This window comes from Phaethon lepturus, unplaced genomic scaffold (assembly GCF_000687285.1).
Source record: "Phaethon lepturus isolate BGI_N335 unplaced genomic scaffold, ASM68728v1 scaffold1916, whole genome shotgun sequence".
Taxonomy (NCBI): domain Eukaryota; kingdom Metazoa; phylum Chordata; class Aves; order Phaethontiformes; family Phaethontidae; genus Phaethon; species Phaethon lepturus.
The window spans coordinates 14,202-41,639 of NW_010548088.1; the positions used below are offsets into that span (position 1 = coordinate 14,202).

The 27,438-nt window shown below is 42.3% G+C and overlaps 1 protein-coding gene across 1 annotated transcript in view; it reads left to right on the forward strand.

Moving 5' to 3' along the window:
* Positions 1 to 14: 14 nt before the first annotated feature.
* The window catches only part of NUP214 (nucleoporin 214kDa), a 46,639-nt gene continuing 19,215 nt past the window's right edge, over positions 15 to 27,438 (forward strand). Inside the window, exons 1-26 of the mRNA XM_010289831.1 lie at positions 15 to 57; positions 1,599 to 1,794; positions 2,522 to 2,673; positions 2,935 to 3,139; positions 3,643 to 3,713; positions 4,052 to 4,115; positions 4,847 to 4,950; positions 6,138 to 6,244; positions 6,845 to 6,911; positions 7,858 to 7,981; positions 10,504 to 10,665; positions 11,772 to 12,228; positions 13,593 to 13,768; positions 14,442 to 14,533; positions 15,150 to 15,239; positions 15,611 to 15,760; positions 16,005 to 16,163; positions 18,145 to 18,248; positions 18,779 to 18,961; positions 19,443 to 19,528; positions 19,630 to 19,713; positions 20,047 to 20,292; positions 21,034 to 21,195; positions 22,099 to 22,207; positions 25,517 to 25,592; positions 26,286 to 26,394. Of these exons, the coding sequence (XP_010288133.1) occupies positions 16 to 57; positions 1,599 to 1,794; positions 2,522 to 2,673; positions 2,935 to 3,139; positions 3,643 to 3,713; positions 4,052 to 4,115; positions 4,847 to 4,950; positions 6,138 to 6,244; positions 6,845 to 6,911; positions 7,858 to 7,981; positions 10,504 to 10,665; positions 11,772 to 12,228; positions 13,593 to 13,768; positions 14,442 to 14,533; positions 15,150 to 15,239; positions 15,611 to 15,760; positions 16,005 to 16,163; positions 18,145 to 18,248; positions 18,779 to 18,961; positions 19,443 to 19,528; positions 19,630 to 19,713; positions 20,047 to 20,292; positions 21,034 to 21,195; positions 22,099 to 22,207; positions 25,517 to 25,592; positions 26,286 to 26,394 (3,577 nt within the window). The 5' untranslated portion in view covers position 15. The remainder of the gene's footprint in view (positions 58 to 1,598; positions 1,795 to 2,521; positions 2,674 to 2,934; positions 3,140 to 3,642; positions 3,714 to 4,051; positions 4,116 to 4,846; positions 4,951 to 6,137; positions 6,245 to 6,844; positions 6,912 to 7,857; positions 7,982 to 10,503; positions 10,666 to 11,771; positions 12,229 to 13,592; positions 13,769 to 14,441; positions 14,534 to 15,149; positions 15,240 to 15,610; positions 15,761 to 16,004; positions 16,164 to 18,144; positions 18,249 to 18,778; positions 18,962 to 19,442; positions 19,529 to 19,629; positions 19,714 to 20,046; positions 20,293 to 21,033; positions 21,196 to 22,098; positions 22,208 to 25,516; positions 25,593 to 26,285; positions 26,395 to 27,438) is intronic.

A 27,438-nucleotide genomic window follows, 5' to 3' on the forward strand; every position in this document is an offset into this window, starting at 1 on the left:
GCTGCCGGCGTCGCCATGGGGGACGATATGGACGTGATCCCGGAGCGAGAGATGAAGGTGAGGGGCGGGGGAAGAGCAGGCGGACTGTGAGGGGGCAGCGTGCGGTGCTGGGGGAGTTGACGGGCGGTTTTGCTCGGGCCGGAGGCGTCGGCTTGGGCTGTGAGGGAGGTGACAGGCCATGGTGGGGGGTCGGCACACGGTCTGTGAGGGGAAGGGGCCTTGGGAAGGGCTTGGCCTGTGCTGTGAGAGGTGATAGGCTATGGGAGGGACTTGGTTTGGACGTGGGGCTGACAGGCCGGTTTGAGGGGGAGAGGGAGTGTTGGCTCGGGTCATGGCGCGGGGACCTTTTGAAGTATCCTTGCAGGGTTCGTGAAGCACTTGAGGACTCTTCAGCAGAGTCTCGTACAAGCCTGTGGAGTGGAAGAGGGAGGGGCTGGCATGGCCTGTGATGGAGGGGGGTCTTGGTAAGGCCTGGGGGAGGAGAGACTATGTGAGAGTTGGAGAAACCTTGTTTTGGGAGAGGAATGATGTCTTTCTAAGCCTTGCTGTCCGCATACCTTGTGCTGGGAATCTCCTGCTTTTGGGAACAGCATATGTGGTTGTCTGCCATGGGGCAGTGTAAAATGGAGTCTTGCTATGTGGTGCCAGCCTAGCCCATCGCTGTGTCTCCCAGAGCGTTACTGTGAGGGTGTATAAGCAGGGACATGAAGGGGCAGATTTCTGAAGGTCATGTGGATCTTTGTGCAGCGCTTTCTGCTCAGGCACCTTCAGAAACAAGGGTGTTGGGCTGTTTGTTTTGCGGAAGTGTATGAATTCCTGCAGCCTCCTCAGGTTGCAGGAACGTACTCAGTGCTTGGCAATAATTTGGAAATAAACCTCAGATGCTTGATTTGAGTTACTAGTCTTAGAACCAGTACTCCCTTGAACAACTGGCACCTTGGGAAGCCAGATGCTCATTCCTAAGGGGAACCTCAAGTTTTGCATGGTAATAATGTAACTGCTGTTTCTTAATTCAGTTTATGTTTTTGGAAATTTATTTTTAATCTCCTATTCTGCTTTTCTCTTCCCCATTTTACAAAAGTACAGTTTAAATTGTGAGAGAGATGAGTGCAAAAAACCTGGTGTGGTTATACAGAGTAATTGCTGGGGGTGAAAGGAATGACTGTTCTGGGCAAAAGAAAGATGGATCTAAGCAGCTGTGTGCTTTGTAGCTTTATGGCAACAAGTTTTATTCGATCATGTTGTAGCTCTGCTTTGTTCCCCTCTCTCTTTTTTTCTTTTTTATGTATTGGCTAGTTTTGGTATGTTTCTGAGAGGGTTAGATGACCTGGACAGGTTGAACTCCCACAAGTTTTATGAATATAGACTGCTCTTCTAGAGGTGTTCCGCCAACGGAAAAAATGTAATGTAATCTCAGTCTTTCTTAGATGAGACAGAAAATGTGATGGCCAATGGCAGAGTGAGTGTGGACTCTGCCTTGGCAGGTGTTTTACAGCTCTCGTGGAGAGGCTTTTCAACTTCCTGTCTTAGAAAAACTAAAGTAAACTGTTTGTCTTTGCCAGCATATGTACAGCTACTTAGTAACTCTCTTACAACAGGATTTCCAGTTCAGAGCACTGAAGAAGGTCCGCATCTTTGATGCTCCTGATGATCTTCCCAAAGAGCGCTCCAGTCTCCTTGCAGTGTCTAACAAATACGGGTTGGTCTTTGCTGGTGGAGGAACCAGCCTGCAGATCTTTCACACTAGAAATCTTCTCATGCAAAACCAGCTGGGAGAAGATCCCAATAAAATTGGTAAGGCACACTTATGTCTCATGGTCTTTGCAGAGACAGCTTTATTTTGGATTTTATGATTTGGAGCTGTACTTCTGGCTGAAATTAAGTACAGTTGTTGGGAACATGTCACCAGGATGGCTCCTGTTGAAGTGTTGTTCATGTTTGGTCCCCTGTGTTCAGGGCCATACAGTGAGGTTGACTTTTTCTACCTGAAAATGCACCCCTTTCCTTGCAGCCACACGCTGTCTTGGTAGCCAGTCTTTGAGCTGTGAACCTGTGTGTGCATCAGGGATATGCAGGAGTGGAGAGGGACAGAGTTCTTCCACTGAGTTATCTGACTAAAAGACTGTCCCTCAAGAGCAGAAGCGATTGCCGTTCCACCCCGCAAGTGAAAAATAAACCTAAGCACAAAATTATCTTCGTTTTCCCCTTGTCCTTATTAGCTGTACCACCCAAAGTGCACATATAAGTAAAACCAAAAAATCTGTCCACTTATTTTCCCTCCAGGTTACTGAGGAAGGAAAATGGAATTTTATTTTCTTAGGAATTTGGCAACTCTTGAGACTATTGGTAGACGTGAAGGGCTTTGCTTTCGCTCAGTTTTTCTACATGTCAGCTATGACAGCTGCTGGTTTAGGACTGGTGATATTTGCATAAACTTGTTCTAACTATTGTTTTAAAAGAACAGTTCTTGGTATTTAGATTTGTCCACTTCATCCTATCTTCTTTTTCTTTGTGTTTTAAGTGGAGAATGTTCAGAGTACCTTAGTTCCCATGAAGTTTCCTGTGCAGCACCTGGCTCTGAGCTGTGATAACCTCACGCTGTCTGTCTGTATGATGTCCGGTGAGATTGGTTCCTTCATTGGCTTTTTTGATGTCCGCACATTCTTAAATCAGGTAAAGCATACGCAAAGTGGGTTTGGGTTTTTCTTGTTTTCCACATTACAGCAGGAGGAGAGGCATGCCTTGGGTGGGATTTTCTGTCTCTTTCTGGGAGGTGTCTTGTAAAGGATTTGTTCAGTAAACTCAAAATCTGCTTCTTATTTTTGTCAGTCATTAATTTATAGGAAGGTTGAAACTGCTTTGGGTTATGACTTTGAGAGAACTTGGTTTTGTCCTCAGCTTTGGTTGTCTCATTGTATTTGTGTTTCTTAAAAGGCAAAACAGCAGAAACGTGCATTTGCGTATCACAAACTGGCCAAGGACTCAGCAAGTGCAGCAATGGTCAATGACCTGAAGTGGAACCCTGCTAGTCCCGCCATGGTGGCCATCTGCCTGTCCGATGGCAGCATTTCGGTCCTGCAGGTCACAGATTCTGTGAAAGTCTATGCCACGCTGCCTTCCTCTGTAGCTGTTACATCTGGTGAGTGGCAGCCTTGGATAGCACACAATGTCTGACACTGAAGAATAAAAGCAGATTGATAGGTGTAAAAAGACAGGCTGTTTGTATGGGGAGGAGGTTTCTTAAAAAAAAACACAAACAAAAAACTTCACAAAAAGGAAGGATTTAAACTCCCTAAGACTTGGAAAATGTCTTGCAATGTAACTGCTCTTTCCCAGGTGAGTGGAGGAGCTGCCTCTTGCGAATTAGTCACATGTGCTCACCTGTGGTTTGTGCTGTCTCAGGCTTGACGGTCATTTGCAGGGAAGCATGCAAATAAGAATCATCAGCTGTTGGTTTTTGAGCTGAGCAGTCTTGCTTTCTCTGTGACTGGATGACTCCCTGTTTGTTTAATTCAGATTCATGAATTTTTTCCAGAGGAAAAAAAACGTTTTTAATGCTGGGGCCGGGGCGGGGGGGAGAGGGGGGTGGAGCGTGTAGCACTCCAGTTCCTTAGTGCTAATGAAATTCTCTTTTTTGCTTAGTGTGTTGGAGCCCAAAGGGAAAACAACTGGCTGTAGGGAGGCAAAATGGCACTGTGGTGCAGTATCTGCCTGTAAGTATTGTTGGGAGTAAGGCCTTATGTCTGCTCATTAGTTTGCAATATGCATTATTTTCGCATCACAAGCTACAGAATTTGGTCACGTGGCACATGGTGTGAGCCATCCAAAGCTGCCCAAGCACTTTAGTAATACTGGAGTGTCTTAGACCAATGCTGGGTTTAGTTTAAGGTTTATGCTTGCCACTGAAAAGTCATGATTTCAGAGTGGCACATGATGAGTGTTAAGGAGTGGGTATGTTGCTCTGAACCAGTTCTCTGGGCTTTCTGAAAAACTTGAGAGTGGCTTTGTTTGGTGGCTTTTTCTTTGTATTTAAGAGTAGTTTTATTTGCAGAATCTGCAGGAGAAGAAAGTAATCCCTTGTCCTCCTTTTTATGACTCTGACAATCCTGTTAAAGGTACGTCTTTTTATTTCTTTTTAACTTGTTTTCTTTTTTAAAATATCTTTGGTCGTTCCTCCTTATGTTGTTTTTAGTTATAGCAGCTGTATACTGCACTGGTTATGTAATTACGGTGTGATTTTTTTTTTTTTTTTTTTTTAATATTTGGGAGAAAAATTACATGCTTTATCTCTGGGTTGTGTAGAAAATTACCAGGTGGGCAATTACCTTGTCCATTTCTAGAATGTTTTAAATACTAATTTTAAAGTCTATTTTTTGCTCATCGATTTGATAGTAGTGTCGCAAGTTATCTACCTTTAGCATGAAGATTCCTGGATATAAATTGCATTGCAATATTTCATGTGAGTTTCATCTCATCATTGTGACTTTTCAATAAAACGTCAAAGCAGTAAGTTTAGAAAAGCAGAAACACTTCATTTGGATATGCCAAAACATCATCCATGTTTGGAAGCACTGATGGTGTTTTACCTGTGATATCGTCAAGCAAATCAATACATTCTTTTGGTTTGTGTTTGAAATTTCTGGGATCAAATAGTTTTCCCCCCTAATAAGATTGATGTTTTGCAGACAGATCATTGAAATTCTTTTTCTTGGTAGTTTAGAAGTTAGTGATTCCTTGTTTGTTTGTTTGTCATTTACTTTTGTGTGCTGTGCACAGTTAAAATGAAGATACAAGGAAGTATCACTCTGAAGTTTCTGGCTGAGGCATCTGGTTCCTTCTCTTTCAGTTTTGGATGTACTGTGGATTGGCACATATGTCTTTACTATTGTATATGCAGCGGCTGATGGGACACTGGAAACGCCTCCAGAAGTGGTCATAGCCATATTGCCTGTAAGTGCTAGCAAGTCACAAGGACAGAAATGTTTGTTGCTTGTTTTTGACTTGTTTATTACAATGGCAGGTTGCTTTTATTATTCACATTGGCATGGTGTAGAATTTGAGTTTGGTACTACTGAAAATCATGCTTTTGGTGTTGAGGAGATTGAGTGGAGGAAGTAGTACCCACTTGAAAACCGATTGGTAACCTGTTCTTTGCTGAGATGGAATTATGACCTGAAGCCTTTTAGCCTCTGAAATAAACGCTTGGGAAGAAAACCTTAGCTTATGTAGAGTCACAGAATCACAGAAACACTAGGTTGGAAAGGACCTTCAAGATCATCAAGTCCAACCATTAATCCAGCGCCACCATGTCCCCTAGACCATGTCCTGAAGCACCACATCCACACGTTTCTTGAACACTTCCAGAGATGGCGACTCCACCACCTCCCTGGGCAGCCTGGTCCAATGCCTAACCACCCTCTCAGTGAAGAAATTTTTCCTAATATCCAATCTAAACCTCCCCTGGCGCAACTTGAAGCCATTTCCTCTTGTCCTATCGCTAGTTACTTGGGAGAAGAGGCCAACACCCTCGTCGCCACAACCCCCTTTCAGGTAGTTGTATAGAGCGATAAGGTCTCCTCTCAGCCTCCTCTTCTCCAGACTAAACAACCCCAGTTCCCTCAGCCGCTCCTCATAAGACTTGTGCTCCAGACCCCTCACCAGCTTCGTTGCCCTTCTCTGGACACGCTCCAGCACCTCAACATCCTTCTTGTAGTGAGGGGCCCAAAACTGAACACAGTATTCAAGGTGCGGCCTCACCAGTGCCGAGTACAGGGGCACGATCACTTCCCTACTCCTGCTGGCCACACTATTCTTGATACAGGCCAGTCCTGTTATATTTTTTTGTTTAAGTTAGGGAGATTTTTAGGCCTGATGATACACTCTTATTTAGTATCAGGTTATTTATTGCTGTTGGGGTTGTGAGATCTAAACGCACTGGCAACCTCTATCTTGTCCCTCCGTCTTTTGGAGGAGGTTTTTGGTTTGTTTGCTTTGTGCTTTGTCTTTCAAGTGGTTTCATGGTGCCTGTTCTCTCCTGAGGCATGTGGCAATTATTGCTGTACCCTGATGCGGTTATGTTTATGAGAGGTTACCCAATTTCTGCGCTGGAAGGTAAATTATCAATGTTGGTCTTACAGAAAAAGGAAGAGAAGAGACCAGAGAAGTTTGTGAATTTCATGGAGCCTTGCTATGGGAGTTGCACAGAGAGACAGCACCATTATTTCCTCAACTATGTTGAGGAATGGTGAGAGCAGAGTCTTTCCCTTGTTACGTGTGTCTGAGTGGTCAATGCTTCTCAGTGTATTGTGTTCCTCCCTCTTGTTAAACTGTAGTACCTGAATGAATATGAGACAAAAGAAATTGCTATTTAAGTACAGCTATTTTCTCCTGCATGCTTTATCTCCATGCCAACATACTCATTTATCCAGTGAGAACACATACAATTGTTTAAAATCATAACAATTTCCCTTGAGATTGTAAGTCAGAGGTTGAGTAAAGCATGACCCTTTGCCTTGTTTAATTGTGTATCTGTGTGAAGAAGCTGCTCCTAATTTTTCACCTACCTGACTTGGACCATCATTATTTATTATAATACAGTGGCTGTCAAACCATTGGTTGGCAAAGGGTTTCAGCCGCTGGTGACTAGTTTTAAAGAAAAAAAAATAATGTTCTACAGCGATGTAGCAAATGATGCTTCCTTCATCTTGGGAGGAAAAGTCAGTTTCATATTATTATAACTGTATTCCTAGTTACAAATCTGTATAGATGATAATGAATTGTGGAGCTGGGGACCTTGCTGTGGATTGTCATGTTGGTTTTAACCTATTTGTGTCCATGCTTACAGGGATCTAGTTCTGGCAGCTTCAGCAGCTTCCACAGAAGTCAGCATTCTTGCCAGGCAAGGGGATCAGGTAATATTTTTGTTCCTGTTGCATTTGTGCATAGGTACCTCCTTTTTCTTGAAAATCTAGGCAAGTATAACCAATATAAGACCTGGAATGAGATGGTACACTTTTAAAAAACACTCAAAAAACAAACAAAACCCCCTTTCTTTTTACATCTGAGTTGTACAGAATCTTAAGACAAATGTAATTATTAGATGAACAAGAGATCTGAACGACACAAAAGAGAAAGAATAAGCAGAAACACAGTATGTTATGAACCAAGTACCAGAAGTCTGTTTTTCATGACTCATTTGGCAGTCTCAAAATTTGGTCAAGCTCACTATAATAAAGTGGTTCATGTGAGGTCATCAGTTGAAGTTAAACATTAAAACTGTCTGATCTCAACTCTGATATGAAATGATGTGTGAGAAGTCACACACGAATCTGTGAAGGGCCCTGACACTTCTGGCATTTGTTAATCTGACAGATTTAAGTATCATAGAATCTTTGGGTTGAAAGGGACCTTTTGAGGTCATCTAATCCACCCCTCCTGCAATGAGCAGAGACATCTTCAGCTAGACCAGGTTGCTCGGAGCCCCGTCCAACCTGACCTGGAATAGTTCCAGGAATGGGACCTCTACCATCTCTCTGGGCAACCTGTGTCAGGATTTCACCACTCTCATTGGGAAATACTTCTTCCTCATATCTAGCCTAAATCTGCCCTCTTTTAGTTTTAAACTGTTACCCCATGTCCTGTTGCTACAGGCCTTGCTAACAAGCCTGTCCCCATCTTTCTTATAGGCCCCCTTTAAGCACTGGCAGGCTGCAATAAGGTCTCCCTGGAGCCTCCTCTTCCCCAGGCTGAACAACCCCAACTCTCTCAGCCTTATCTTTCAACTGTAGTAGGCTAGACTTCTGAAGAAGGCTGATCACAAGAAAGCAATAGTCAAAATTGTAATCTTACTTTTTGCAGAACTGGGAGTCGTGGGTTTTGGAGGACTCCAGCAGAGCAGAACTTCCTGTGACAGATAAGAGCGATGACACTCTGCCTGTTGGTGTTGCTGTAGACTACACCAGTAACATGCCTATCCCAATCAGTAAGTCTTGTTAGTCTTTCTTGTGGAATAGTCCAGTAATAGCAATATATATGAGATATTCTTGACAAGGAAGCCTTGTTCTCAAGGTTCTAGGAGATTGGTCTGAAAGGGAGACTGACACAGAGAATGCATCCAGCCTGTTTATACCAAGCCCACAGCACGTGTGGGCTTACTTCTGTGTAAGGATTCAAATGGCAAAGTGTTAAATACTGTTCTTCCTCAAAGCTTTCAGCAGCCTGGGATGCTACACTAACAGACATGGCAAACAAAGCATCCAAGTTATGTCTGTGTTTTCACAGAGCTGGGATAATAGTGAGTTTAAAGGAGTCATATTCTAACACTGGGGATTGCAGACTGCCTGTGAGGTTTTCTTTATTCTTGTAGCTTATGTTGTTTTGCAGAACTGTGGTGTTTGAAGTACATTTGCACTGATCTAAAGGAAAAGTGTGTTAGTTGCAAAGCCAGAAAAAGCAAAGATCATTGAGGTGAATTTGTAGGCTTTAATTCTGCATTAAAGCACAGGGCCTGTACTGACTGAACCCTGCTGTGCTCCATGTCTAGCCAGTTGCATTATTGCTGTACCTTCTGTGCTGCCTGAAGGCTCTTCAAAGCACCTTGTCAGAGGCTGAAGCTGCAGACACATTTGAGCTATTGTGTTGTACCTTAGTGAATTCTGAAAACTCTCCCTTGAAACCCAGAGACAGATTGAAATAGAGATGCCTTCAGGCAGAGTGGAAGGTACTGCAGTCAAGAGTTCCTGAAGAGCACGGGAGGGTGCCGATTAACTGAGAACTTTACCTGAATAAAAACTTACAGAAGGGAATTGAGGTCAAACTTTGTACTTGAATGCAAGATTGAATTTGAAGCGTTTTCTCTGTTAATCTATACAGTTACTGGATTAAGGAATCTGTCAGGACAGCTTTTTGTAAGCCCAGGTTGTGCTGCCTTAGAGTTTTTAGAAAGGTTTTTGGGGAAGCTTTTTGCTAACACAGAGAATGTGTTTGCACAGAGTGCAGTCAGCTTGTTTTTGGCTGCAGATTTGTTGTGGTTTAACCCCAGCCGACAACTAAGCTCCACACAGCTGCTCGCTCACTCCCCCACGGTGGGACAGGGGAGGGAATGGAAAGAGTAAAAATGAGGAAACTCATGGTTTGAGATAAAGGCAATATAATAGGTAAAGGAAAAGCCATGCACACAAGCAGAGCAAAGCAAGGCATTCATTCACTACTCCCCATGGGTAGGTAGGTGTTCAGCCATCAGTCATCATCAGTCCCCTGCCAGGGAAGCAGGGCTCCATCATGCGTAATGGTTTCCTGGGAAGACAAATGCCATAACTCCAAGCATCCCTCCACCCCTTCCTCCTTTGCCCCAGCTTTATATACTGAGCATGACATCATACGGTATGGAGTATCCCTTTGGCCAGCCTGGGTCAACTGTCCTGGCTGTGTCCCCTCCCAGTTCCCATGCACCCCTGGCCTTCTTGCTAGCATGCCAGCACCAGAAGCTGGACTGTCCTTGACTACTTAGTAGCAACTCAAAACATCAGCACATTATCAACATTTTCTCATCCCAAATCCAAAACATAGCCTCACGCTAGCTTCTGTGGAGAAAATGAACTCTGTTGTGGCTGAAACAAGGACAGCATTAATTGACTTTGCAGTTTACAGCAAGTTTGTATTGCAAAGGAACCTCATTTGTCCTGGTGCTTGTTCCCATGTGGAAACTGCCTTTCCTAGCATGCTTTTCCTGAAGAACCAATAGGTAGAGAAACATGGCCATCCACTGCACTGCCTGACAAACAAAGCACTGTGATTATATGAAATTTTTCCTGCACCCTAGATTTGTTGGGGTTTTTATTTAATTAAGCACAGTTAAACCATTATAGTTTTGTTGGTTTTTTTTTAAATATAAGGAGTGGTTTGGGGCCTTTAACTGTGCTGAGAATATTTGAACTGAAGCAGATTCTAGACTCAAAGCTGCAGCTGCACAAAATGCAAGTATTTAATATCAGAGGTTCAGATGAACAGGATGTTTGTTTGATGTTGGTTTTCTTTAAAGTTAAAAAGCTTCCTATCTAGCAGTTCTCTTTCATACTTTATGTATATGAATGTTAACGATGTGACAGGACCCAATGGAACGTAGGGATTGCTGAAAGGCATAGAGGATTGAAGGAGGGAGCAGCATATAGGTGAAAAAATGGACTACTTCAAAGCATGAAAAAGCTTGGCACAGGAGTTTATGGTTGAAAGTTGGGCTTTGTCATGCAGGAGATGACATTTGATTGTCAAAATAATCCTTCATGTATGAATTTATGAAACATGAAGTCAGGAATGGGAAGGAATAAAGAAGGAAAAAAAAAAAAGAGCATTCACAGAGAAGCGAAGGAACAAAGATGCAAGTGAAAACAAGAAGGGAGAAACATAAGAAATATTGTTCTAAGCAAGTCACATGAAGGTGCCAGTGCCACTAGGAACAGAACAGGAAACTTTGGCTGCAGGACTTACATATGTGATCTCTGGCAGGTGACGAGAAGACCCTTGCTCCAGCACCAGTTCTGATCCTGCTCTCTACGGATGGTGTGCTCTGCCCATTTTACATGATCAACCAAAACCCGGGCATCAGATCGCTTATTGTGACCCCAGAGCCATTGCTGTTAGTAGGGGAGAGAGTTCCAAAATCAGCAGGTAAGTGCTCCAGTGCATTAGGGAAACACTTGCATTTGTGGATCTTTGTCAACTTTAACTTTAAGTGTGGTAGTCAGACATGTATGTGGTCACAGAAAAAAAATAATTTTTCTTTATAATAATAATGGGGAGCAGTCCTTGGGTGTTTTCTGCTCCCAGGACTGTTCTGTCTTTTGTGTGTTAGCATGACATTATCTAGTCCCATTCATTATACAGGATCTCAAGCACTTTGCAGACTGTGCACTTAGACTCTACTGTGCAATCAACCTTTGGGGAACAGGGCCAAGGCAATTCTAGGAGGCCCTTTGCCCAGCTTTGGGCTGTATGACTGGGACTGCAGCAGGCAGTGACTGCAGGCTTTGCTTGGGGACAAGGATCAAGCACTGTGAGACCCAGCGCATGGTCTATATGCTGCAGAGAGGTGATATTTTTCCTCCGTATGTTTTGCCCACAGGAGGCCATGATATGAACTAAGGTGTTTGGTTGCAGCAAAAGCTTATTTAAACAGTAGCTTTCTGCAGCACAGTGAAAATTGTGTTAGCAGGTCAAGAACAGTAGTTCTATCTGAGTTATAGATGTGTTGCCATATGCGATGTGAGGCAGGCAGTTTCTTATGCTGGGGTAGACAGGTAAGCTGATTGTTTTGCTTGTCTGCATGCATGCAGTAATAACTGCAAACCCACTGTTTTCTTCCCTAAGCCCAAATTTGCTTCTCCTTCCCCAAACAGAATGCTTTTGTTTGGCAGCCTGCCTCTCTGCAGCACTGGCTGACTTGTGTGCTGACAGCCGGTTTTATTTGAGATGGCAGAAACCTCATCAAAATGAATGGAGAAAGGTGAAGCCTTTTCACAGGAAATTCCAGACAACATTAATCTAGACAGACTGTAGCACTGATCATGGCTTGGACTTTGTGCAGTTTCTGTATCACTTACTGGGTTTGGGGACTGGAAGCCTGGCTCTGTCATCTCTCTTGCTCACTGTACCATCTTTCCAGTGAGCAAGATAGTGCTGAACTGTCCCCATCAAATAGCATTTGGCCTTATACCTTCTGCCATTGGTCAGTACAGCCAAATGAGTCTCTTCCTTCCCCATTTGTTTTTCTGCAGGAAGTACTGCTGCAACTCCAACCACTCCTCCAACTTCTTTAAAGCCTGACACAGTACCAGGTGTTGCTCCTACTGCGCCTGCCTCAAGTCAGGCTCCTGCAGGGGGTGGAGCAACTGCTTTTTCCTTCATGCCTTCAACTGTGAAGGTGCCTGGCTCTACAGGCAGTGATCCTCCACCTTACCCCTTTGCCACTGATGCCTCCAAGCAAGCCCTGGCTCCCAATCTGACTGGAGCAGCAACGTTCTCTTTCTCCTCTGCTCCTCCTAAGGCATCCATGACTCCTGCTCCTTCTGTAGGCACCACTACAGCTACTGCCACCTCCTTCTCTTTTGGATCCATGAACTTCAAACCAGCTGCAGACATCTCACCTGGGCCACCACTCTCCACAACACCTGTTGCACAGAAGTCATCTTTTGCCTCTTCAGCTTCTTCAGTCAAAGTGAACCTCAATGAGAAGTAAATAGATAAAGTAGTTAATGCAGTGACTGGATACTTGTTAAGTTGTTCCAGGCATGGACAATGTATGGTAGTTCTGAAGATGGTGTCTGGCTTTTTGCCCCAGCAGCTGTTCCCCATGCTCCCAAGAAAGCACTGAGGAAGCCTGTCTTTACCCAAGACGTAGCCATCTTGGCTGTGAAGACCCTCAGTGCTTCTCATGCTAGAGATTATGTTCATGGGCAGAATATTAGTCAAGGGACAATGCCAAAAATTAGACTGATAATTTGCCAAATTACCAGAGACCTATTTTTCCGTGTCTTTGCTTCTTAGGCATCAAATGGTAATTCCATGCCTTGGTCTGATGCAAATCATGGTTAAAGACTCTGGGGGAAATGCTTTATCTCTGTGACTAATTTAGTGTGGTGGTGATAGCACAAGTGTCTTTCACTTTGAAGGTTCCTTACCCCCAGCCTAAAGAGTAACTTTCAGAGCTGAGGGGAAGCTGTATCAGTAGCTGATGGATTTCTTTTCCACTCCCATGTTCAGTGGAGAAGGTGCCAGATTTTTTGGTTTTGTTCTTAAATGGATGCCTCATGACTGAACACAGGATCTGAAATCTTCAAAGCTTGTTCATGCCAACTGAAAGAAAACTAATACTGATTAGAAACTATGCAAAATGGATTTGAGTGATGAATATTTTCAGTTTTCATATACCCACTCCTGAGACTTGCTCTCTTTTTTAGAAAGAATCGTTTAAGACATAGAGTGATGTTAATTGGAGCTGCTTTCTGTGGAAAGCAGTTTTCATGTAAATGTATCATAAGAAATTTCTGATGGTTCAAATGATTATTTTTTAATTAGAAAAATCTTTACTACACTAGAATTGATAGTAGCTCTTATGACTTTTTAAATTTTATATTTTGTGTATAAAGCAAATGATACGCTTGTGAATTGGCTGAATATTTAAATTGGCTGCCTTGAGGATCTGAATTTGTGGATGAATGGAATTTCATATTTTCTTGCAGAATTTCTGTTTGAGCCTTGCTGCAAGGATGACACTGAAGGGCAGCTCAGATTTGTATAGTTGGTGCTTTGGTGAAAAATGATGAGGTGCATTTTGAAGCAGGGTAGTACTTTTTGTTGGCATTTGGCTTTTGCGCACTGGGTGGCTCTATGGTAGCAGTCTTTGTGGTTCCACACATTCAGAAATGATCCTGAATGGCTCCTTCCCACTATCTCCACTTGTAATTTTGTATCTGCAGTTTGAGTTGTTGCTGATCCCAGAGGATGATAATTCATTAGAATTTAGTGCTTCATTTTGCATGGGTGGGGAACAGCCAGGACCAAATGAGACCTGAAAGATGTTCTGTCTTCTGTTGCAGGTTCACTGCTGTAGACACCTCTTCACCCACTAGCAGCAGCGGTCAGTGTACTTCCACAATGTTTTCATTCTCAGCCACTTCAAAAACTGCTTCTGGAGGTCCTCTGAGCCAGTCCACACCTCTTGCAGCCTCTCCTACCACACTGCTGAAGGCTTCAACCCCTGTGCCTGCCGCAGGTAGGAGTCTGGTGCATATTGTTGGGAATAATATAAACAATGTTCTAAAAGTTTTAGGACATAGTGAGCTTAATTTGGCTTCTTTCTTTCTTGTTTTTCTTGCTGCTTTTACTGTTGCAGCAGACCTCCTGATTTGCACACCGTAACGGTGTGACGTACTTAGTACTGAAACTGAGAAGTTTTTCCATTCGTGCGTTTTGTTGCCCGGAGAGCCATACGTGAATATATATTCAGCTGCTTAAGTTCATCCAGAAGCTCTGGCATTTTCAGTGCTCTAATACAGTTTCTGATTATGAATGTTTCAACAAATCAGTGCCTTATCTTTCATTTGGAGGGACTAGAGTTCAAAATGGTCACCAATGAGTTTAAATGAGTTTTTAGTTTAGATAGCACTTATTTGTTAGCAGAATCATATTCCAGTCTCTCAAATGATTGTGTGACTGGGGGTTTTGAGGTGGTGCAGCCAGATATTGGAGAGTGACAGTTGTTACCATTAGCAGAGAAGTTGGATGGGAGTAACACAGCACCTAAGGAACTTGTGTTCTTGCACTAGGGCCTATGCCACTATTGCTTTTGGATTTGACAGCAATGATTATAGTTGTGTCAGATCACAACCTGTTTCCTCAAGTCTTGTGCAAGTTCATAATTTACTATTCTTCTTTTTAAATTCCAGTGGCACGTCCTGCTCAAAATGTACCTTCAGCTTCTTTACTACAGAAGACAGCCAAAATCGCCCCTTCTGCAGCAAAGCCAAGCCCTACTCAGGTAATGGGAATTTGAGTGGATTCTTTAGGGGTTGAATGTTTTCACATAGCCCATGAATTGCTTAGAATTTGCTGGACTGAATGGCTGTCCTTAGGTGAAAGAATTAGTTAGTTTTTTGACATTAAAATAGTAGCAAATCTATGGGACTAAAACTGTGTTCTATGCATGTCTTTAGAGAGCTGTGTTTGATGTATGTTGTCATGATCAGAGTTGTAGAAACTAATTCTTCCTGTTGTTATGGAAATGAGGGTTCACAGTTTTTCTAGCTAATAAGGAGTCAAGAGATGCCTTGACTGTGTTTGAGAGAGAGACACCAAGTTTGTTGGATATTAAAATCAAAGCAGTAATACAGAGCAGCGCACAAAAATTCCTTTGCTTTCGTGAAGCTTTAGCCGCGTATCTCCAGGTAGTCCACAGTCCTACTTCAAACATGCACATACCAGTCTTAGTTTACTGTGGAACTAGTATTTATGCTTATGACAATTGTTTCCCTGGTGACTGATGTCTGAATAGAGTATCTAACAGCAGGCCTTTTTTGATATTCTAAGCGCTCTATTGCTAAGGATATACCCCTAATATTGTTTTTGGTTTGGTGGGGTTTTTTTCTTGTTTTCAGGGCAAATCAGCACTCCCCAGCACATCTTTAGAGAAACAGACCCACCAGTGGAAGGATTCAGACCCTGTCATAGCAGGAATCAGAGAGGAGGTGAGATTTTTTTCAAGCAGTTTTCTTCATTTTATAAGTTGTAAGACCACTGTATAGGTATGCAAACAGGTTCACCTATGTTGTGATGGTGTCTGTCAGTAGTTTAGGAATCAGAATGGAAATTTTTCCCAAGGTAATCAGCCTGGTTTGTAATTGCTGTTTGTGTGTCCTGTTCAGTCATCTTTAATTTCAGTTGCTGTGCTGGAAAATTTGAGTATTCTTTCCTGTTAATGTTCAAGAAGAATTTCCTGCTTTGGCTGCAAAGTGACAAGTGTTTATAGGGTAGTAGAAACATTATCCAAGAGCTGCGACATTTATTCCAAACCCTGCTATGTTTCACTGGCTGCGCTTTCTTCTGCTTGACTTTGTAGATTGCACATTTCCAAAAGGAGATGGAGGAGCTGAAGGCCCGGACTTCCAAAGCCTGTTTCCAAGTGGGTACTCCAGAGGAAATGAAGGTATTGCGAACTGAGTCAGATGATCTTCATACCTTCCTCTTGGAAATTAAAGAGACAACAGAGGTGAGCAGAGTATCTTCAAACTGTTTAACTCCTCAGCAATGACTGTTCGTCGCCTGATGTTCCTCCTTAACCTGCTAAAGCTGAGCTGATGTAGATGGAACATCTGACTATGCTGCTTTAATGTGGGGGTGACATTTGCATTTGTGCTTTCAGGCAGACACTTGCAGAAGCCCCTGTGCTAGAGGTGGCAATAAAGAAATTTTTGCTTTGAACCTTGTCCCATCTGTTCTATTCCTATTTGCAGTCACTTCATGGAGATATTAGTATTCTGAAGACAACCTTGCTGGAGGGATTTGCAGGGGTGGAAGAGGCTAGAGAACAGAATGAACGGAATCATAGCTTGGGGTATTTACGCTTGCTGTATAAGAAACCTTTGGATCCCAAGAGTGAAGCACAACTTCAGGTATGAAGCATGTCAGCCAACTTCTAATCTAGAGTTTTAAATAAAATAAAACTGAAACTTGAGTGTGCAGGCACCCAGCAGTTTTGTTCTGCCCTAGGTATTTACTGTTTCAACATAGTCTAGTAAAAGTGTGATGAGTTTTGTTTTCCTTGAGTTTGCAAGATGCTGAAAATCCTCTCCTAAAGCTCCTCTGTGGTGTTACCATTGGCAGTGATGATTCAAAACTCCTGCTGGAGGGAAGTAGTTCACCTGAGATTCAAGTCTATTCTAAGCTTAGAATGTGACTCTTGACATCCTATTCCTTCTCAGCCTGTAGTGTTTGCTCAGTTAAAAGAATATTTTTTTTTCAACACTTTGTAGAAGAGTTCTTGCAATTATTTTTATCTTCAGCAAATGCCTTATGGAACAATTTGGTGATTTATTATGACTTACAGAACTGTGTGGTTAATTTCATGGATGGCAGAGCATAAAGCTAAATGATACTCTGAAAGCTAGGACACAAAGGAAAATAACCAGCAATACAGGAAGAGGCTTTCAAAGAAACTAGGAGTGAAGCACTCTTTTTGGTACAGCTCTGGTGATGAGAGGGCTATTTAACCCTAAGCAGAGTGAGTGAATGTACCCTACAAATGATACTTGGTCTTTTATACACTGATAAGTTCCCCTCAAGAAGTTTGACTAGCAGGCTGAAGACATAATTCAGTGTCATCTTTGTTACAGTTGGTATCAAAAGCATGGACACAGACAGTTACTAGAAATTAGTTGCCATGATGTAATTTCTTTTAGGTCTGATCTCTAATGTTCACCTGGATTCTGTAGACTGGTTCGCAGTCTTAATTGTATGCCTGCCTTGATGTCCAGTATGTCTCTGTGACATTTCAGGCTTCTGCTTGTGACTTCAGAGAGATTATAATCTTGAAATGTTTGTTTCACTCGTCTAGAGAGAGGATCATGAGGAAAGAATAACAGAGTGGAAGAGAAAGGGAAGTGGATTGGAATGTAAGGAGAGAACTTTCAGGTCAACTTTCGGAAAGTATACGAGAAAGACAGCTCTAGTCTGACTCTTAAATTTTGTTCAGTCTACATCATCCTCATTCTCCGGGGTGATAAAAGCTCACTTAATCAACTCCATGTATTAGTTTTCAATGAAGTTTTAAAGATTGAGGCTTTTCTGATGTTCAGCTGTATCAATTTGCTGTCCAGAGAGTTGCTGCTATATAATGCTCATTGTTGCTGGGGAGAGGAAACATGTGCTTGGTAGTGTGTTGAGATTGGATTTTAAGACATGTTCATGCCATGACAGGCTGGAGGGATGACAATAATGAGACTGAATGTTGGTTTTGTTTAGGGAGCAGGGCTTGTAGCCAGAGGTCTCTGGCTTAGTTGTGCTGGTTGCACAACTTTGTGGTCGAGGATAAGTCACTTTACTCTCAGTGCTTTTTTTTTTTTTTCTCCTTTCCTACCTATAAAAATCAAGTTAATTTCTTGCCTTAATGTGGGATTTGTGAGCATTTGTGAATGCTTTCATGAATCATAGTCTGTGAACACTGTTATCCTAGAGCTATGTGAATAACCTGCAAAGCTTTGATCACCTATAATTGCTAGAAGTTTCAACATTGTAAAATGGGAGCAAATGACTCAACGTTCTAGAAATGAGATTTGAAATAAGGTTTGTTTTGTATAATGCCTGATGTTTGTAAAACCCGTTCTCTAAAGACCTGGCAATGTTTTGCAAACATTATGGGACGTATTATTTCTAGGTGGGGTAAAATGTCCAAGCCAAGCCCTGTGGGTACCCCATTGATTGATAAGTAGATTTTCACTATGTTGGGTTCTGTTGTGCTAGATAAAAATTTCAAGGCAGAAATATGGGAAAATGCCTCATGGCTTGGACTGAATGATCCCAAAGGGTCTTCAGCTGCTTCAGCTGAAATGGACATTTCTGAAGCAGATTAAAAACTGACTTTATTTTCCATGGTAGGAAATTCGACGCTTGCACCAGTATGTGAAGTTTGCTGTTCAGGATGTGAATGATGTTCTGGATTTGGAGTGGGATCGGCACCTGGAACAGAAGAGAAAGCAGAAGTAAGTAACTGGTCTTGGAATACAGAACAACTGTAAGGAACATGTCAGTGAATTGAGCTTTAGTCTCTAATCAACAGACAAAAGCCTTTTTCCATTTAACAGTATAATCTTTTTCAAGGGCGTTTGGGAATAAAGCTTGAGTAAGACACCTAATGGGAGCTATAGGTTCAGACTATTTGGCTTTATACATGCTACAAGCTTGCTGCATCTCTGTGTACATTGTAGAGTTTTTTCTATAAGCACTATTTACCATAAGCTTTGTAGAAACCAAATGCATGCATTGGTGGTAGCTAATGAAACCTTTCTAATAGGTTATTAATTTACTTCAAGATATTTTAGCTTGCAGCATATCCAAAGGAGAAATAGGCATTTGAGACGAACTGAACTGCTTTGGTATTCAAACCAAACCATGTTTGACCTCATGGAGTTTAAGTAGCTAGAACCATTAAACTGCTTTATGTACGCATGCCTGCTTGTGGCCAGGTGTGTAGAGTGGTTCTTATCCCAGTCTCTTGATCTGATGTCTTAAGGCGTCTGATAGTTCCTGAGCGAGAGACTTTGTTTAACACGCTGGCTAATAACCGGGAAATAATCAATCAGCAGAGGAAGAGACTAAATCAGCTCGTGAATAGCCTGCAGCAGCTTCGACTGTATAATCAGACATCTCAGTGGAGTGTTCCCAGTGATACATCTTCTCTTAGCAGTGCTCAAAGGTATGTGAAACGCAAGCTCCTGAGTGGTGTTGACACTCCTCTCTTGCCCCCAGCAATGTGCAGGGGTGCAAAGAATGATGTCTTGTGGATGTGGTGTGGGAGGACAGGATGTCCTAAAAATGATACTAAACTATGCTCTGGTAATACAGAAGCTCGTTGGTTATATTCTGTGACACACTCTTCAATGCTTATCAGAAATTTCCCTTAAAGTTACAGTGTTTTTACAGTAAACAGAGTAATAGAGCCTCCAGGCTGAGGTACTGCTGGTTTTCTGTTTGAACGCGGGGGAAGAAGTGAATGGCTCTTAGAGTTTCCAAAATAATTAGCTATGCATGTGTTTGAATAGCACAGTATCTAAAGGAACCAATTTTTCTTCCATATAAGCTGGTGGTTCTAGTGGCTTCTTTGGCCCCTTTTTGTTCCTGATTTGGTTGGTTTCTTTCTGCTGACCATGGTTTTTCACTGTTCTGCCTTGTCCCAGTTTTGACAGTGACCTTGAAAGCCTGCGCAATGCCTTGATGAAAACTACCTTGGAATCGCATGCCAAACCTCTGCCTAAAGTACCTGGTAATTTATTCTTTCTTCCTGGCATTCACGCCATAACTGTGAATTACTTTTTTTGACTTGCAGTTTGATTTGTAGATTAATAACTGTCTTTGGTTTTTCAGCTAAATTATCCCCTGTGAAACAGGCACAGTTGAGGAATTTTCTAGCTAAGAGGAAAACTCCACCAATCAGGTCTACAGCTCCAGGTAAACCTTTAGTTGCTGTAGAAGTCTGAAATGCTTTCCAGGAGGGTGACTTACCTGCTGTGGGAATCAGTCCTGAAGTTAGCTTTTGGCTTCTCGCTCAGCCCCTACTTCTCATTTCCTGTTCCCCCATTGCTCTCAGTAAGAATTTCTTTCAGTTACCATCTTGTCGAGGGCTGCCATTCCTGGCAGTTAAGAAGTCCAATCCTATCAATGCAGGATTAAAACAAGCCAGTAGAAGAGCATCCTAAAATAGGGTGTCTCTGTCTGGGCTGTTAGACTGGATGTTTCCCTCAACTTAATACACAGACGTGATTTTTGTTTCTGGTTTTGCAGCAAATTTGTCCCGATCTGCCTTCTTGTCCACAAGATATTATGAAGATTTGGATGAAGTCAGTTCAACATCCTCAGTTTCCCAGTCACTGGAGAATGATGATTCACAGGCAGTGGACCAGGAAGAAGAGGCTGCTCCAGTCCAAGTCCCTCGTCATGCTCCCGTGGTCCGTACTCCCTCTATCCAGCCTGGTTTGATGGCTCAGTCTCCATCCTTTGGGAAACAGCACCTCTCACTGGGTACTTTGCGTGAGTTGTTTTCACAGTGTCTCTCCTATTCTGCATGTGTTCTTGTCAGTATCTTTAACCACTGTATCCGTTGCCAGTGCTTCAGGTCCTGGAGAAATGAGATTGCAGCATGCAGATTTACATGGCCAAGTTTCCAGAAGCAGTTAGGAGTGGCATTGTAACCTCATGAACTTGAGCTAAAAGCACTAAAGTATCTTGACTCATTGACTGTCCTTTTCTGATAGCCCGTTTCTTTCAGATACTACTGACCATAGTCTGACCATTGTCGTCTTTTAGTAATTTGCCTTAAGTGTAGCCATTATTTCTTAAAATAATGCCCAAACATCGGAAAACTGAAGTACTATTGCATTTGGTTGGTGTGGCCAAGGTTAGGAGTTCTGAACCCAGTGAGTCACAGTAAGAACTGTTTTTGCATACACTCAGTTTTCCCTGTGTGAGAGAGTCTTTTTATCTCTGTAGCCAGAGAGGAAAATAAGGTGTCAGCAGAAGAGTCTGTAACAACAAACTGAAAGTCATGTAATGCATTGAAATGACAGCTGTTGAGACCTACTTGCTCAGTTCATTGGGCTATACAGAAACTGCCAGGGACAGATTGTGTTGCTTGTTTAAAAGGCCTGTGTGTCAGTCTTGTCAGAAGGAAGCTGTGTACTTAGAGGAGCTGTAGTTCAGCAAAGGCTTTCAAGTCTGCCTGATTTGTAGAGATGTAGTGAACTGTAATATTTTTATTCGTTTGGCTTTTAGTGCCTACATCTTCAAATAGAATCATACCACAAGGGGCAGACAGTACAATGCTTGCAACGAAGACTGTGAAACACGGGGCCCCTGCTCCCACTGTCACTATTCCAGCACCACAAGCAGCTGCTGCAGCAGCTTTGCGGAGGCAGATGGCTAACCAGTCCCCAGGTAAAAGGATGGCTAATTGCCCAAGTGACCTCTGAGCAGTTGAATGTGGCTTTCACAGAAATTTAGTGCTCTCAAAGGAGAAGATCATCAAACAAAATATGACGCAGATCTGTATTTGTTGCATCTCCGACTTTTCCAGTGTTTCTTTGTCTTCCTCCTTCCTGTAAGCTACTAGTACAAAATGCCTGAGAAACTGCCACCTCCAGGTTTCTTTGTGCCCCTTCTCATCTGTGTGGTAGCAGAAGTGTTGATGACTCTTAGAACATCCTGGCATGACAGTTGATCTGTGTGCAGATCAAAACAATTTTAATACTGAAAAGTTCAATATGAACTGTTGAGTTTAAGCCTTGGATCTGCTTGTAAGGTTTTGAGTTGATGGGAGAAATGTTTCTGAATTTAAGCTTTTCTTATTTGGTTTTAGACGTTTCTCAGTGCTTCCCCAGTACTGCAGTGTCTGTGCAGAAAAGAAGCAAAATTCAGTTACTAATAGAGGGATTGGATTAGCTTATTTTCCTTGCCCAAGGAGAGCATAAGTGCAAAAAAAGTGGACTAGTGACATGAATTCTAGCAGAGGCTGGGCTGTAACTACGCAGGTTATTTCTGTTAACCTAAGATGTTGCAATCTAGGTAAGGGAAAGTTTGTAAGAATAGTTGGATGTAGTTGGCTAACAGTGAAAAATGTACCAACTATATAGAAAGCTGTCCAGTTCTTTGGTGTCCTTATTGAAAGCTGAGATACCAAACTTTTGGGGCCAGATACACCACATACCTTCTAGAAACTCAGCTGGATTTCTTCTGGAGTTACTCATAGGCATCATATTGAATGAAATGCTTACTATGGAGATCATCCTTACCTCCTTTTTTTTCTTCCTTCCCCCTCACCCCCCCCCCCCCCCCCTAAAGCTGTAAGCACCTCCTTGACTGAATCAACTCTGAAGAATGTGCCTCAGGTGGTGAATGTGCGAGAACTCAAGACTGGTGCATTGACTCCAGCTGTCTCCACGGTAATAGGGTGAGTGGGTGCTCCTCTTCTTTCTGGTAGCCTTTGGTAGCACTTGTAATAAAGCACATCTGCCAGTGGGGAGCAGCAGTAGTATTTTACACAGTCGGACTGTGTAAGACCTCAAGTGGATGCATTTAGAGAAGAGTATTGGATTTGTGGAATGAAAGGAAGAAATATTTTCTTTCCAGGCTATTCAAGGATTTGCTAATGGCTTGTACTGAACAAATAACGAGACCAGTATTAACCTCCTTCTCCATTAGTCTGTGAAATGCATTTTAGTGCATCCTCTCCTTTTGGGATTGAGTGGTTTTACTGCTAGTATGGGATCAAATTTACTTTGGATCTGGTATCTCTCCAGTCGCCACGTCTGTTCTGCCTCTTTCTGAGGGACGTGCACGCCTCTGTTGCTTGAGTATGGCCTTAAGCTCTCCGGAAGTTGTTCCTTCTACTTCGTCATCCATTACAGAGAAAACCCTCTCTGGAATTATGCCTCTTCGATCTGTTTCCAGATTCATTCCCTGAGGGAGAGAGAACTGTGCTCTGGCTTTTCTGGAAACTTGTCTCAAATTCTTTGACATCAGAATTTTGGCTGAATGTTTGGGTGTCAATAAGGGACGATCGCTTTGGAAAAATACAGAGCTGCAAGGTTCTCTTCCTCATGAGTAAATTATGGATGTTGTCTTTTGGTATTTAACCTTGAATTTGTTAAGACTTCCCATGAGTTAGCTGTAACGCTTGGCTTTCCTACTTCTCTGCCTCCTGCAGACAACAGCCAGCTCAGCTCATTCCATAGATTTCTGTCTTATCACCAGGCTCTGTCACCAGCCACAGAACTAGTCCTTTTCCCTGTCATCGTAACGACCTTGAAATTGTCTTTACTTGAAGTTCCTACTATTGCTTAAGACCAAGATAATGCATGGCTGTTTCTAGGCAAGGGCACTACTGAAAAATCTGAGCAAAGCTGGGCTTACTGCATAAAGCAGGATAAACTTACCCCATACATCTGATTATAAGTCCACATGGAGTTGCAAATGCGTTATCCATATAACTGTGGGCTATACGTGCAGCTGCTGGAACAATTTCTGTTGTTGCATCACTTCTGGTTCTCATACATGTGGGTATACTCTTTGCTGTCGAAGAAAAAAAGTGAAATTCCTTCGATGCAGCTTTTCAAAAAGGGAACAGTCTTACAGTGGTGGTACTCAGCTGCTGACCTTGAAATTTAGTTCATGATTTCTTCTGCATGTTAATTGGAATAGAGTTTGGGAGCTTTTTACTATTTTATTTTCTCCTAAAAATGGTAAACTGAGAGGAAGAATAGCAATGCTACATCTTTTGAAAGTAAAATTTGCAAACAGCTCTGCTTAGGAAACTTTGCTAAAAGCAGTGTTATGATCAGGAAGAGTTCTCCACCCTTTGTTTCATCAAAACTATGATGAAAAAATTAGAGAGTACTGGCTGTACACAGACAAGGACATGAGCAAGCGGTATCTATCTGAGATTGGCTTTCACTTGAACTGTAAGACCTGACTTACCTTCAGGTAGTTTTAGACTGGCAGTATTGATTGATCTCTCTAATTCATAGACCACCAGCTGGCTTGGTATCTTGAAAGCTTTTTACAGTCTTATTTTATAGCTGACCTCATAAAAATGTACTCTCTAAAAATTCTACCCAAATGAACCATGCCTGCCAGTCAGATTCAAATAAAGAGCATTCACCCAGCAAAGTTAATTCATCAGTTTTTGCTACTTCAGACATCCTGGCTCTCTTTTGCCGCCACAGCACACTCTTCGGGTTGTTAAGCAGTAATGATTTTTCAGTTGTTTTCAGTTGTTCAATGGCCTGTGACTGGGTGTGTTGGTGGTCCCAGGCCAGTTACTTATATAGTTTTCAATGCAAAACCCCCTCTTTCCACAACTGAAGTCAAAACCAGCATTTTCATAGCCTTGTCAGAGAAGCTGTGGGTCAAGTGATCTTGAGACTTTTCTGGGGAAAAGGTCCCACCCTATCATGAATTTCACAGACCTCCTATTGTTTTCTTTGTTCAGCATTTATATGAACTTGAAATTTAGAGCTGCACCTTCCCAACATGGACTCTTTCCAGTGCTAATCTGAAGTTTTCCTTGTTTGCTTTACTTTTGCTCTGGACAGAGGGCAAATTCAGACCATGCAACGTAGAGAGAGAACGCTCATTTCTGGAAGGAAGGACTTACTAGTAATGCAAAGCTGTTTAAGGCACAAAACCCTATCTAAGACCAAGTGGCTATGCAAAATTACTGTTGCATGCATGTGTCTCCTTCCTTTGGAATATCGCAGGAAATTCCTCTGAGTTGGCCTGTAGCTGACCAAATAGTAAATGCAGTTTGGGAGTCCTCATGCTTTAGGAGATACACAACTTCGGATGCCCAGATTCACTTACCGTCTGGGTTTTGCAGCCTCAGCCCTTTCTGTAGTATAGAGATTGCTTATTGCCTTAAGGAACATCTGGCCTGAGTCAAGATGGAAAGAGCCTGCTAGGATAAGAGCAAGCTGGCCTTTGCCACCAAGAGAATGCAATTAATGTTAAATCTAAGCTTCTGAAAGCTTCTGGTATTGGCCATTTAATCTGCCAGACCTGATGAGGAGATGCTAAAACTGGATGGCTGTTCGCAAGTTAGGTGTTCTTGTGTCTTAATGGCCCACAGCATGTAGGTAGGATGCTTCACCCCAGAAGTAGCTGCCATTCTGCAGCAATTGTCTGTGAGCTCTGATGTACAATTTTGTTTCGTGGTCAAAATTCCCAAACCCATAATGTAGAATATAGGTTAATTTTATCATAGCTGTTGCCGTGACTTCATTAATGTTTATACTACATTTCAAAGACATGAAGCACACAAACCCCTCCCCGCCCCAGCCTTGTCTCCTTGCTCAGTATTTCTGAGTGTTTCATGTACTAGTCTGGGCTCCATGGTATGAAGGAAGCTTCTTAAATTTGTTATCCACTAGGCATAAAATTGTAATCCCCTTACCTGCTGATTTTTCATCAATTCCCTGTAAAATAGAAAGGCCTGACTCTTTCTTTAGAGACAGGAGTGTATGAAGAAGATTTGATCGTTTAAGTCTAGAGCTTTAAGCATGTTTGCAGACTTCCTTTGTTAAAAGTGACTGATTCATTTAAGATGTTTATTCCCTAATCAGATTTGTTTGTTTGGAGTTATGTGTGGAATCTTTAAGAGTGGCGGCTGTTTAAGACTTCTGGAAGCTGTGCTTTTTTGAGAGGTGAGGAAGTCATCTTTTAGACTAGTCGTTCATTTAACATTTTAATTTTTCTTTTTAAGATCGTCTGTACCTCACTCTGCAGCCCAGGCAGTCCACCAAGTTTTGGCAACTGTTGCTACAAATCAAGCTAAACAGGTATCTTGATACAGAACCCTTTCCCTGTGGAATACTGTACCTGGGCATGCTCAGCACAGTTTGGGGTTTTAATTGTTGGTGAGCAGGTCATCTAAAAATCTTTCTTCACAGCTTGCCCTGCATTCTTGGCAAACCATTTATTTATCTGTGACCTCAACAGTGTGATGCCAGGCATATCTTTGTTATGTCTTGCCTTTTCTCTCTTTCAAAGACTTTCAGCTTTCTAATGGCTGTAGCCTTGCAGCAGTAAGGGTTGCAACTAACAACAAAGGAAACTGTATTCAGTAGATAAACCTAAATATCACCAAAAAAAGATGCTGTGCGATCAAGGGAGAGAGTAGTTTACCTGTCCTGTTCTTCTACTGAGAACGTTTCTTATTGGCCAAAGAGCTGCTACGTTTTGTGTCAACACATCAGAAAACCACGCAGGAGTCTTTGTCTCCTGGAGTCGCTGAGCTGTTGCTCATAGAGGCTCATTGGCCTCTGCAAGAGACTTGTTGAAGTTGAGTATTGACCCTGTATTTAAGTGTCAAGACGTAATGGCCCCAAGATTGAAGGGCACTAAGTGCTTCGACCACCTTCCTCTAGTTTATTCTTAAGTTGCTGCATGACTCTTATAACGCCAGACCAAGGTCAGAAGGACCCTTGTTAATGGACAGACTGCACTGACCTGAAGTGATGTTGTGTTTTTAGACACCTTTAACAAGCTCGCTTAAGGGACAGACTCCACCTTCCTCCGTGTGTGCACCCTGTCCTACGGCATCTACAGCTGGGCCAACATCATCTGGCAACAAAATCTCAGGTAAGTTGTCTTTAGTGCAGGTGGAAATAAGGCCCAGATGCCTTTTGGCACCTGTCAGGGTGCACAATCCAGACAATAAAAACCCTGAGGGGAAAAAACTTGCCTCCATGAGGGCTGCTGTGCCAGTCTTGAGGGAGAGAATTTGAAAAAACAAGGTACGGAAGAGTAGGAGAGTGCTTTTGTATACAGCCCTGTGTTTTGTCTTTCTGCCTGCATCTAGAATTCAGTGATACAATTCCTTGTCCAGAGTGGACTAGGAATGTGTTACTCTTATCAAGAAGTGTTGAAAGCACACCTACCAAAGGCTGCTGTGGTTTGACAGCAAACCAAAAGCAGCCATCTTTGAGGTTTTGTTTTTTAAACTCCAAAATCATGCTGTTTATAAACACTTTAAACTTGTTGGTTTGATTTTTAAACATGCAGCACCATAGGAGTACCTGAACTACCTTGAAATGAAGTAATTCAGGTACTAGGTCTGTTGAGCATTGAGCTGTATGACCAACTTCAAAGGCAGTTCAGATACTGTGATCAGCCGTACACAGTTTAGAAGCTTCTAAGGAAAGGAATGCTCAGTTTACATCATCCAGTGCAAATGGAGGAAGTGGAAACACTTAGGGAAGGAAAGAATTGATTTTTAATGTGTATTCTATAATAATGCTTGCATTGGACATGATTTTATAAACCTTTTGCATAAACGTCTGAAATCCATCTCTGTTGCTGTTCTGCCTTTAATCTGTGGATATAGGTTGACTCTTGGCCAGAGGTAAGAAGCAATAAAAATAGCTAGGAATCGTATTTGACTTGGCAAATGCTTCTTAAATTTTGGTTTATTGAAAGTGTCAGCTCCTGAAATTAATAGCGCTTCCTTTTTATTTGAAATGTGTTATGTTGATGAGAGATTTTACCAAGGATTTCTTGATTTTTATTGTTTAATTTTTATTGTCAAGATGATGACACCTATCTTTGCTCTAATCTGATATATATTATTGCCTTAAATCTTTGAAATAGTTCATGTGTTCTCTGACATTGTAGCAGTAGCAGGAA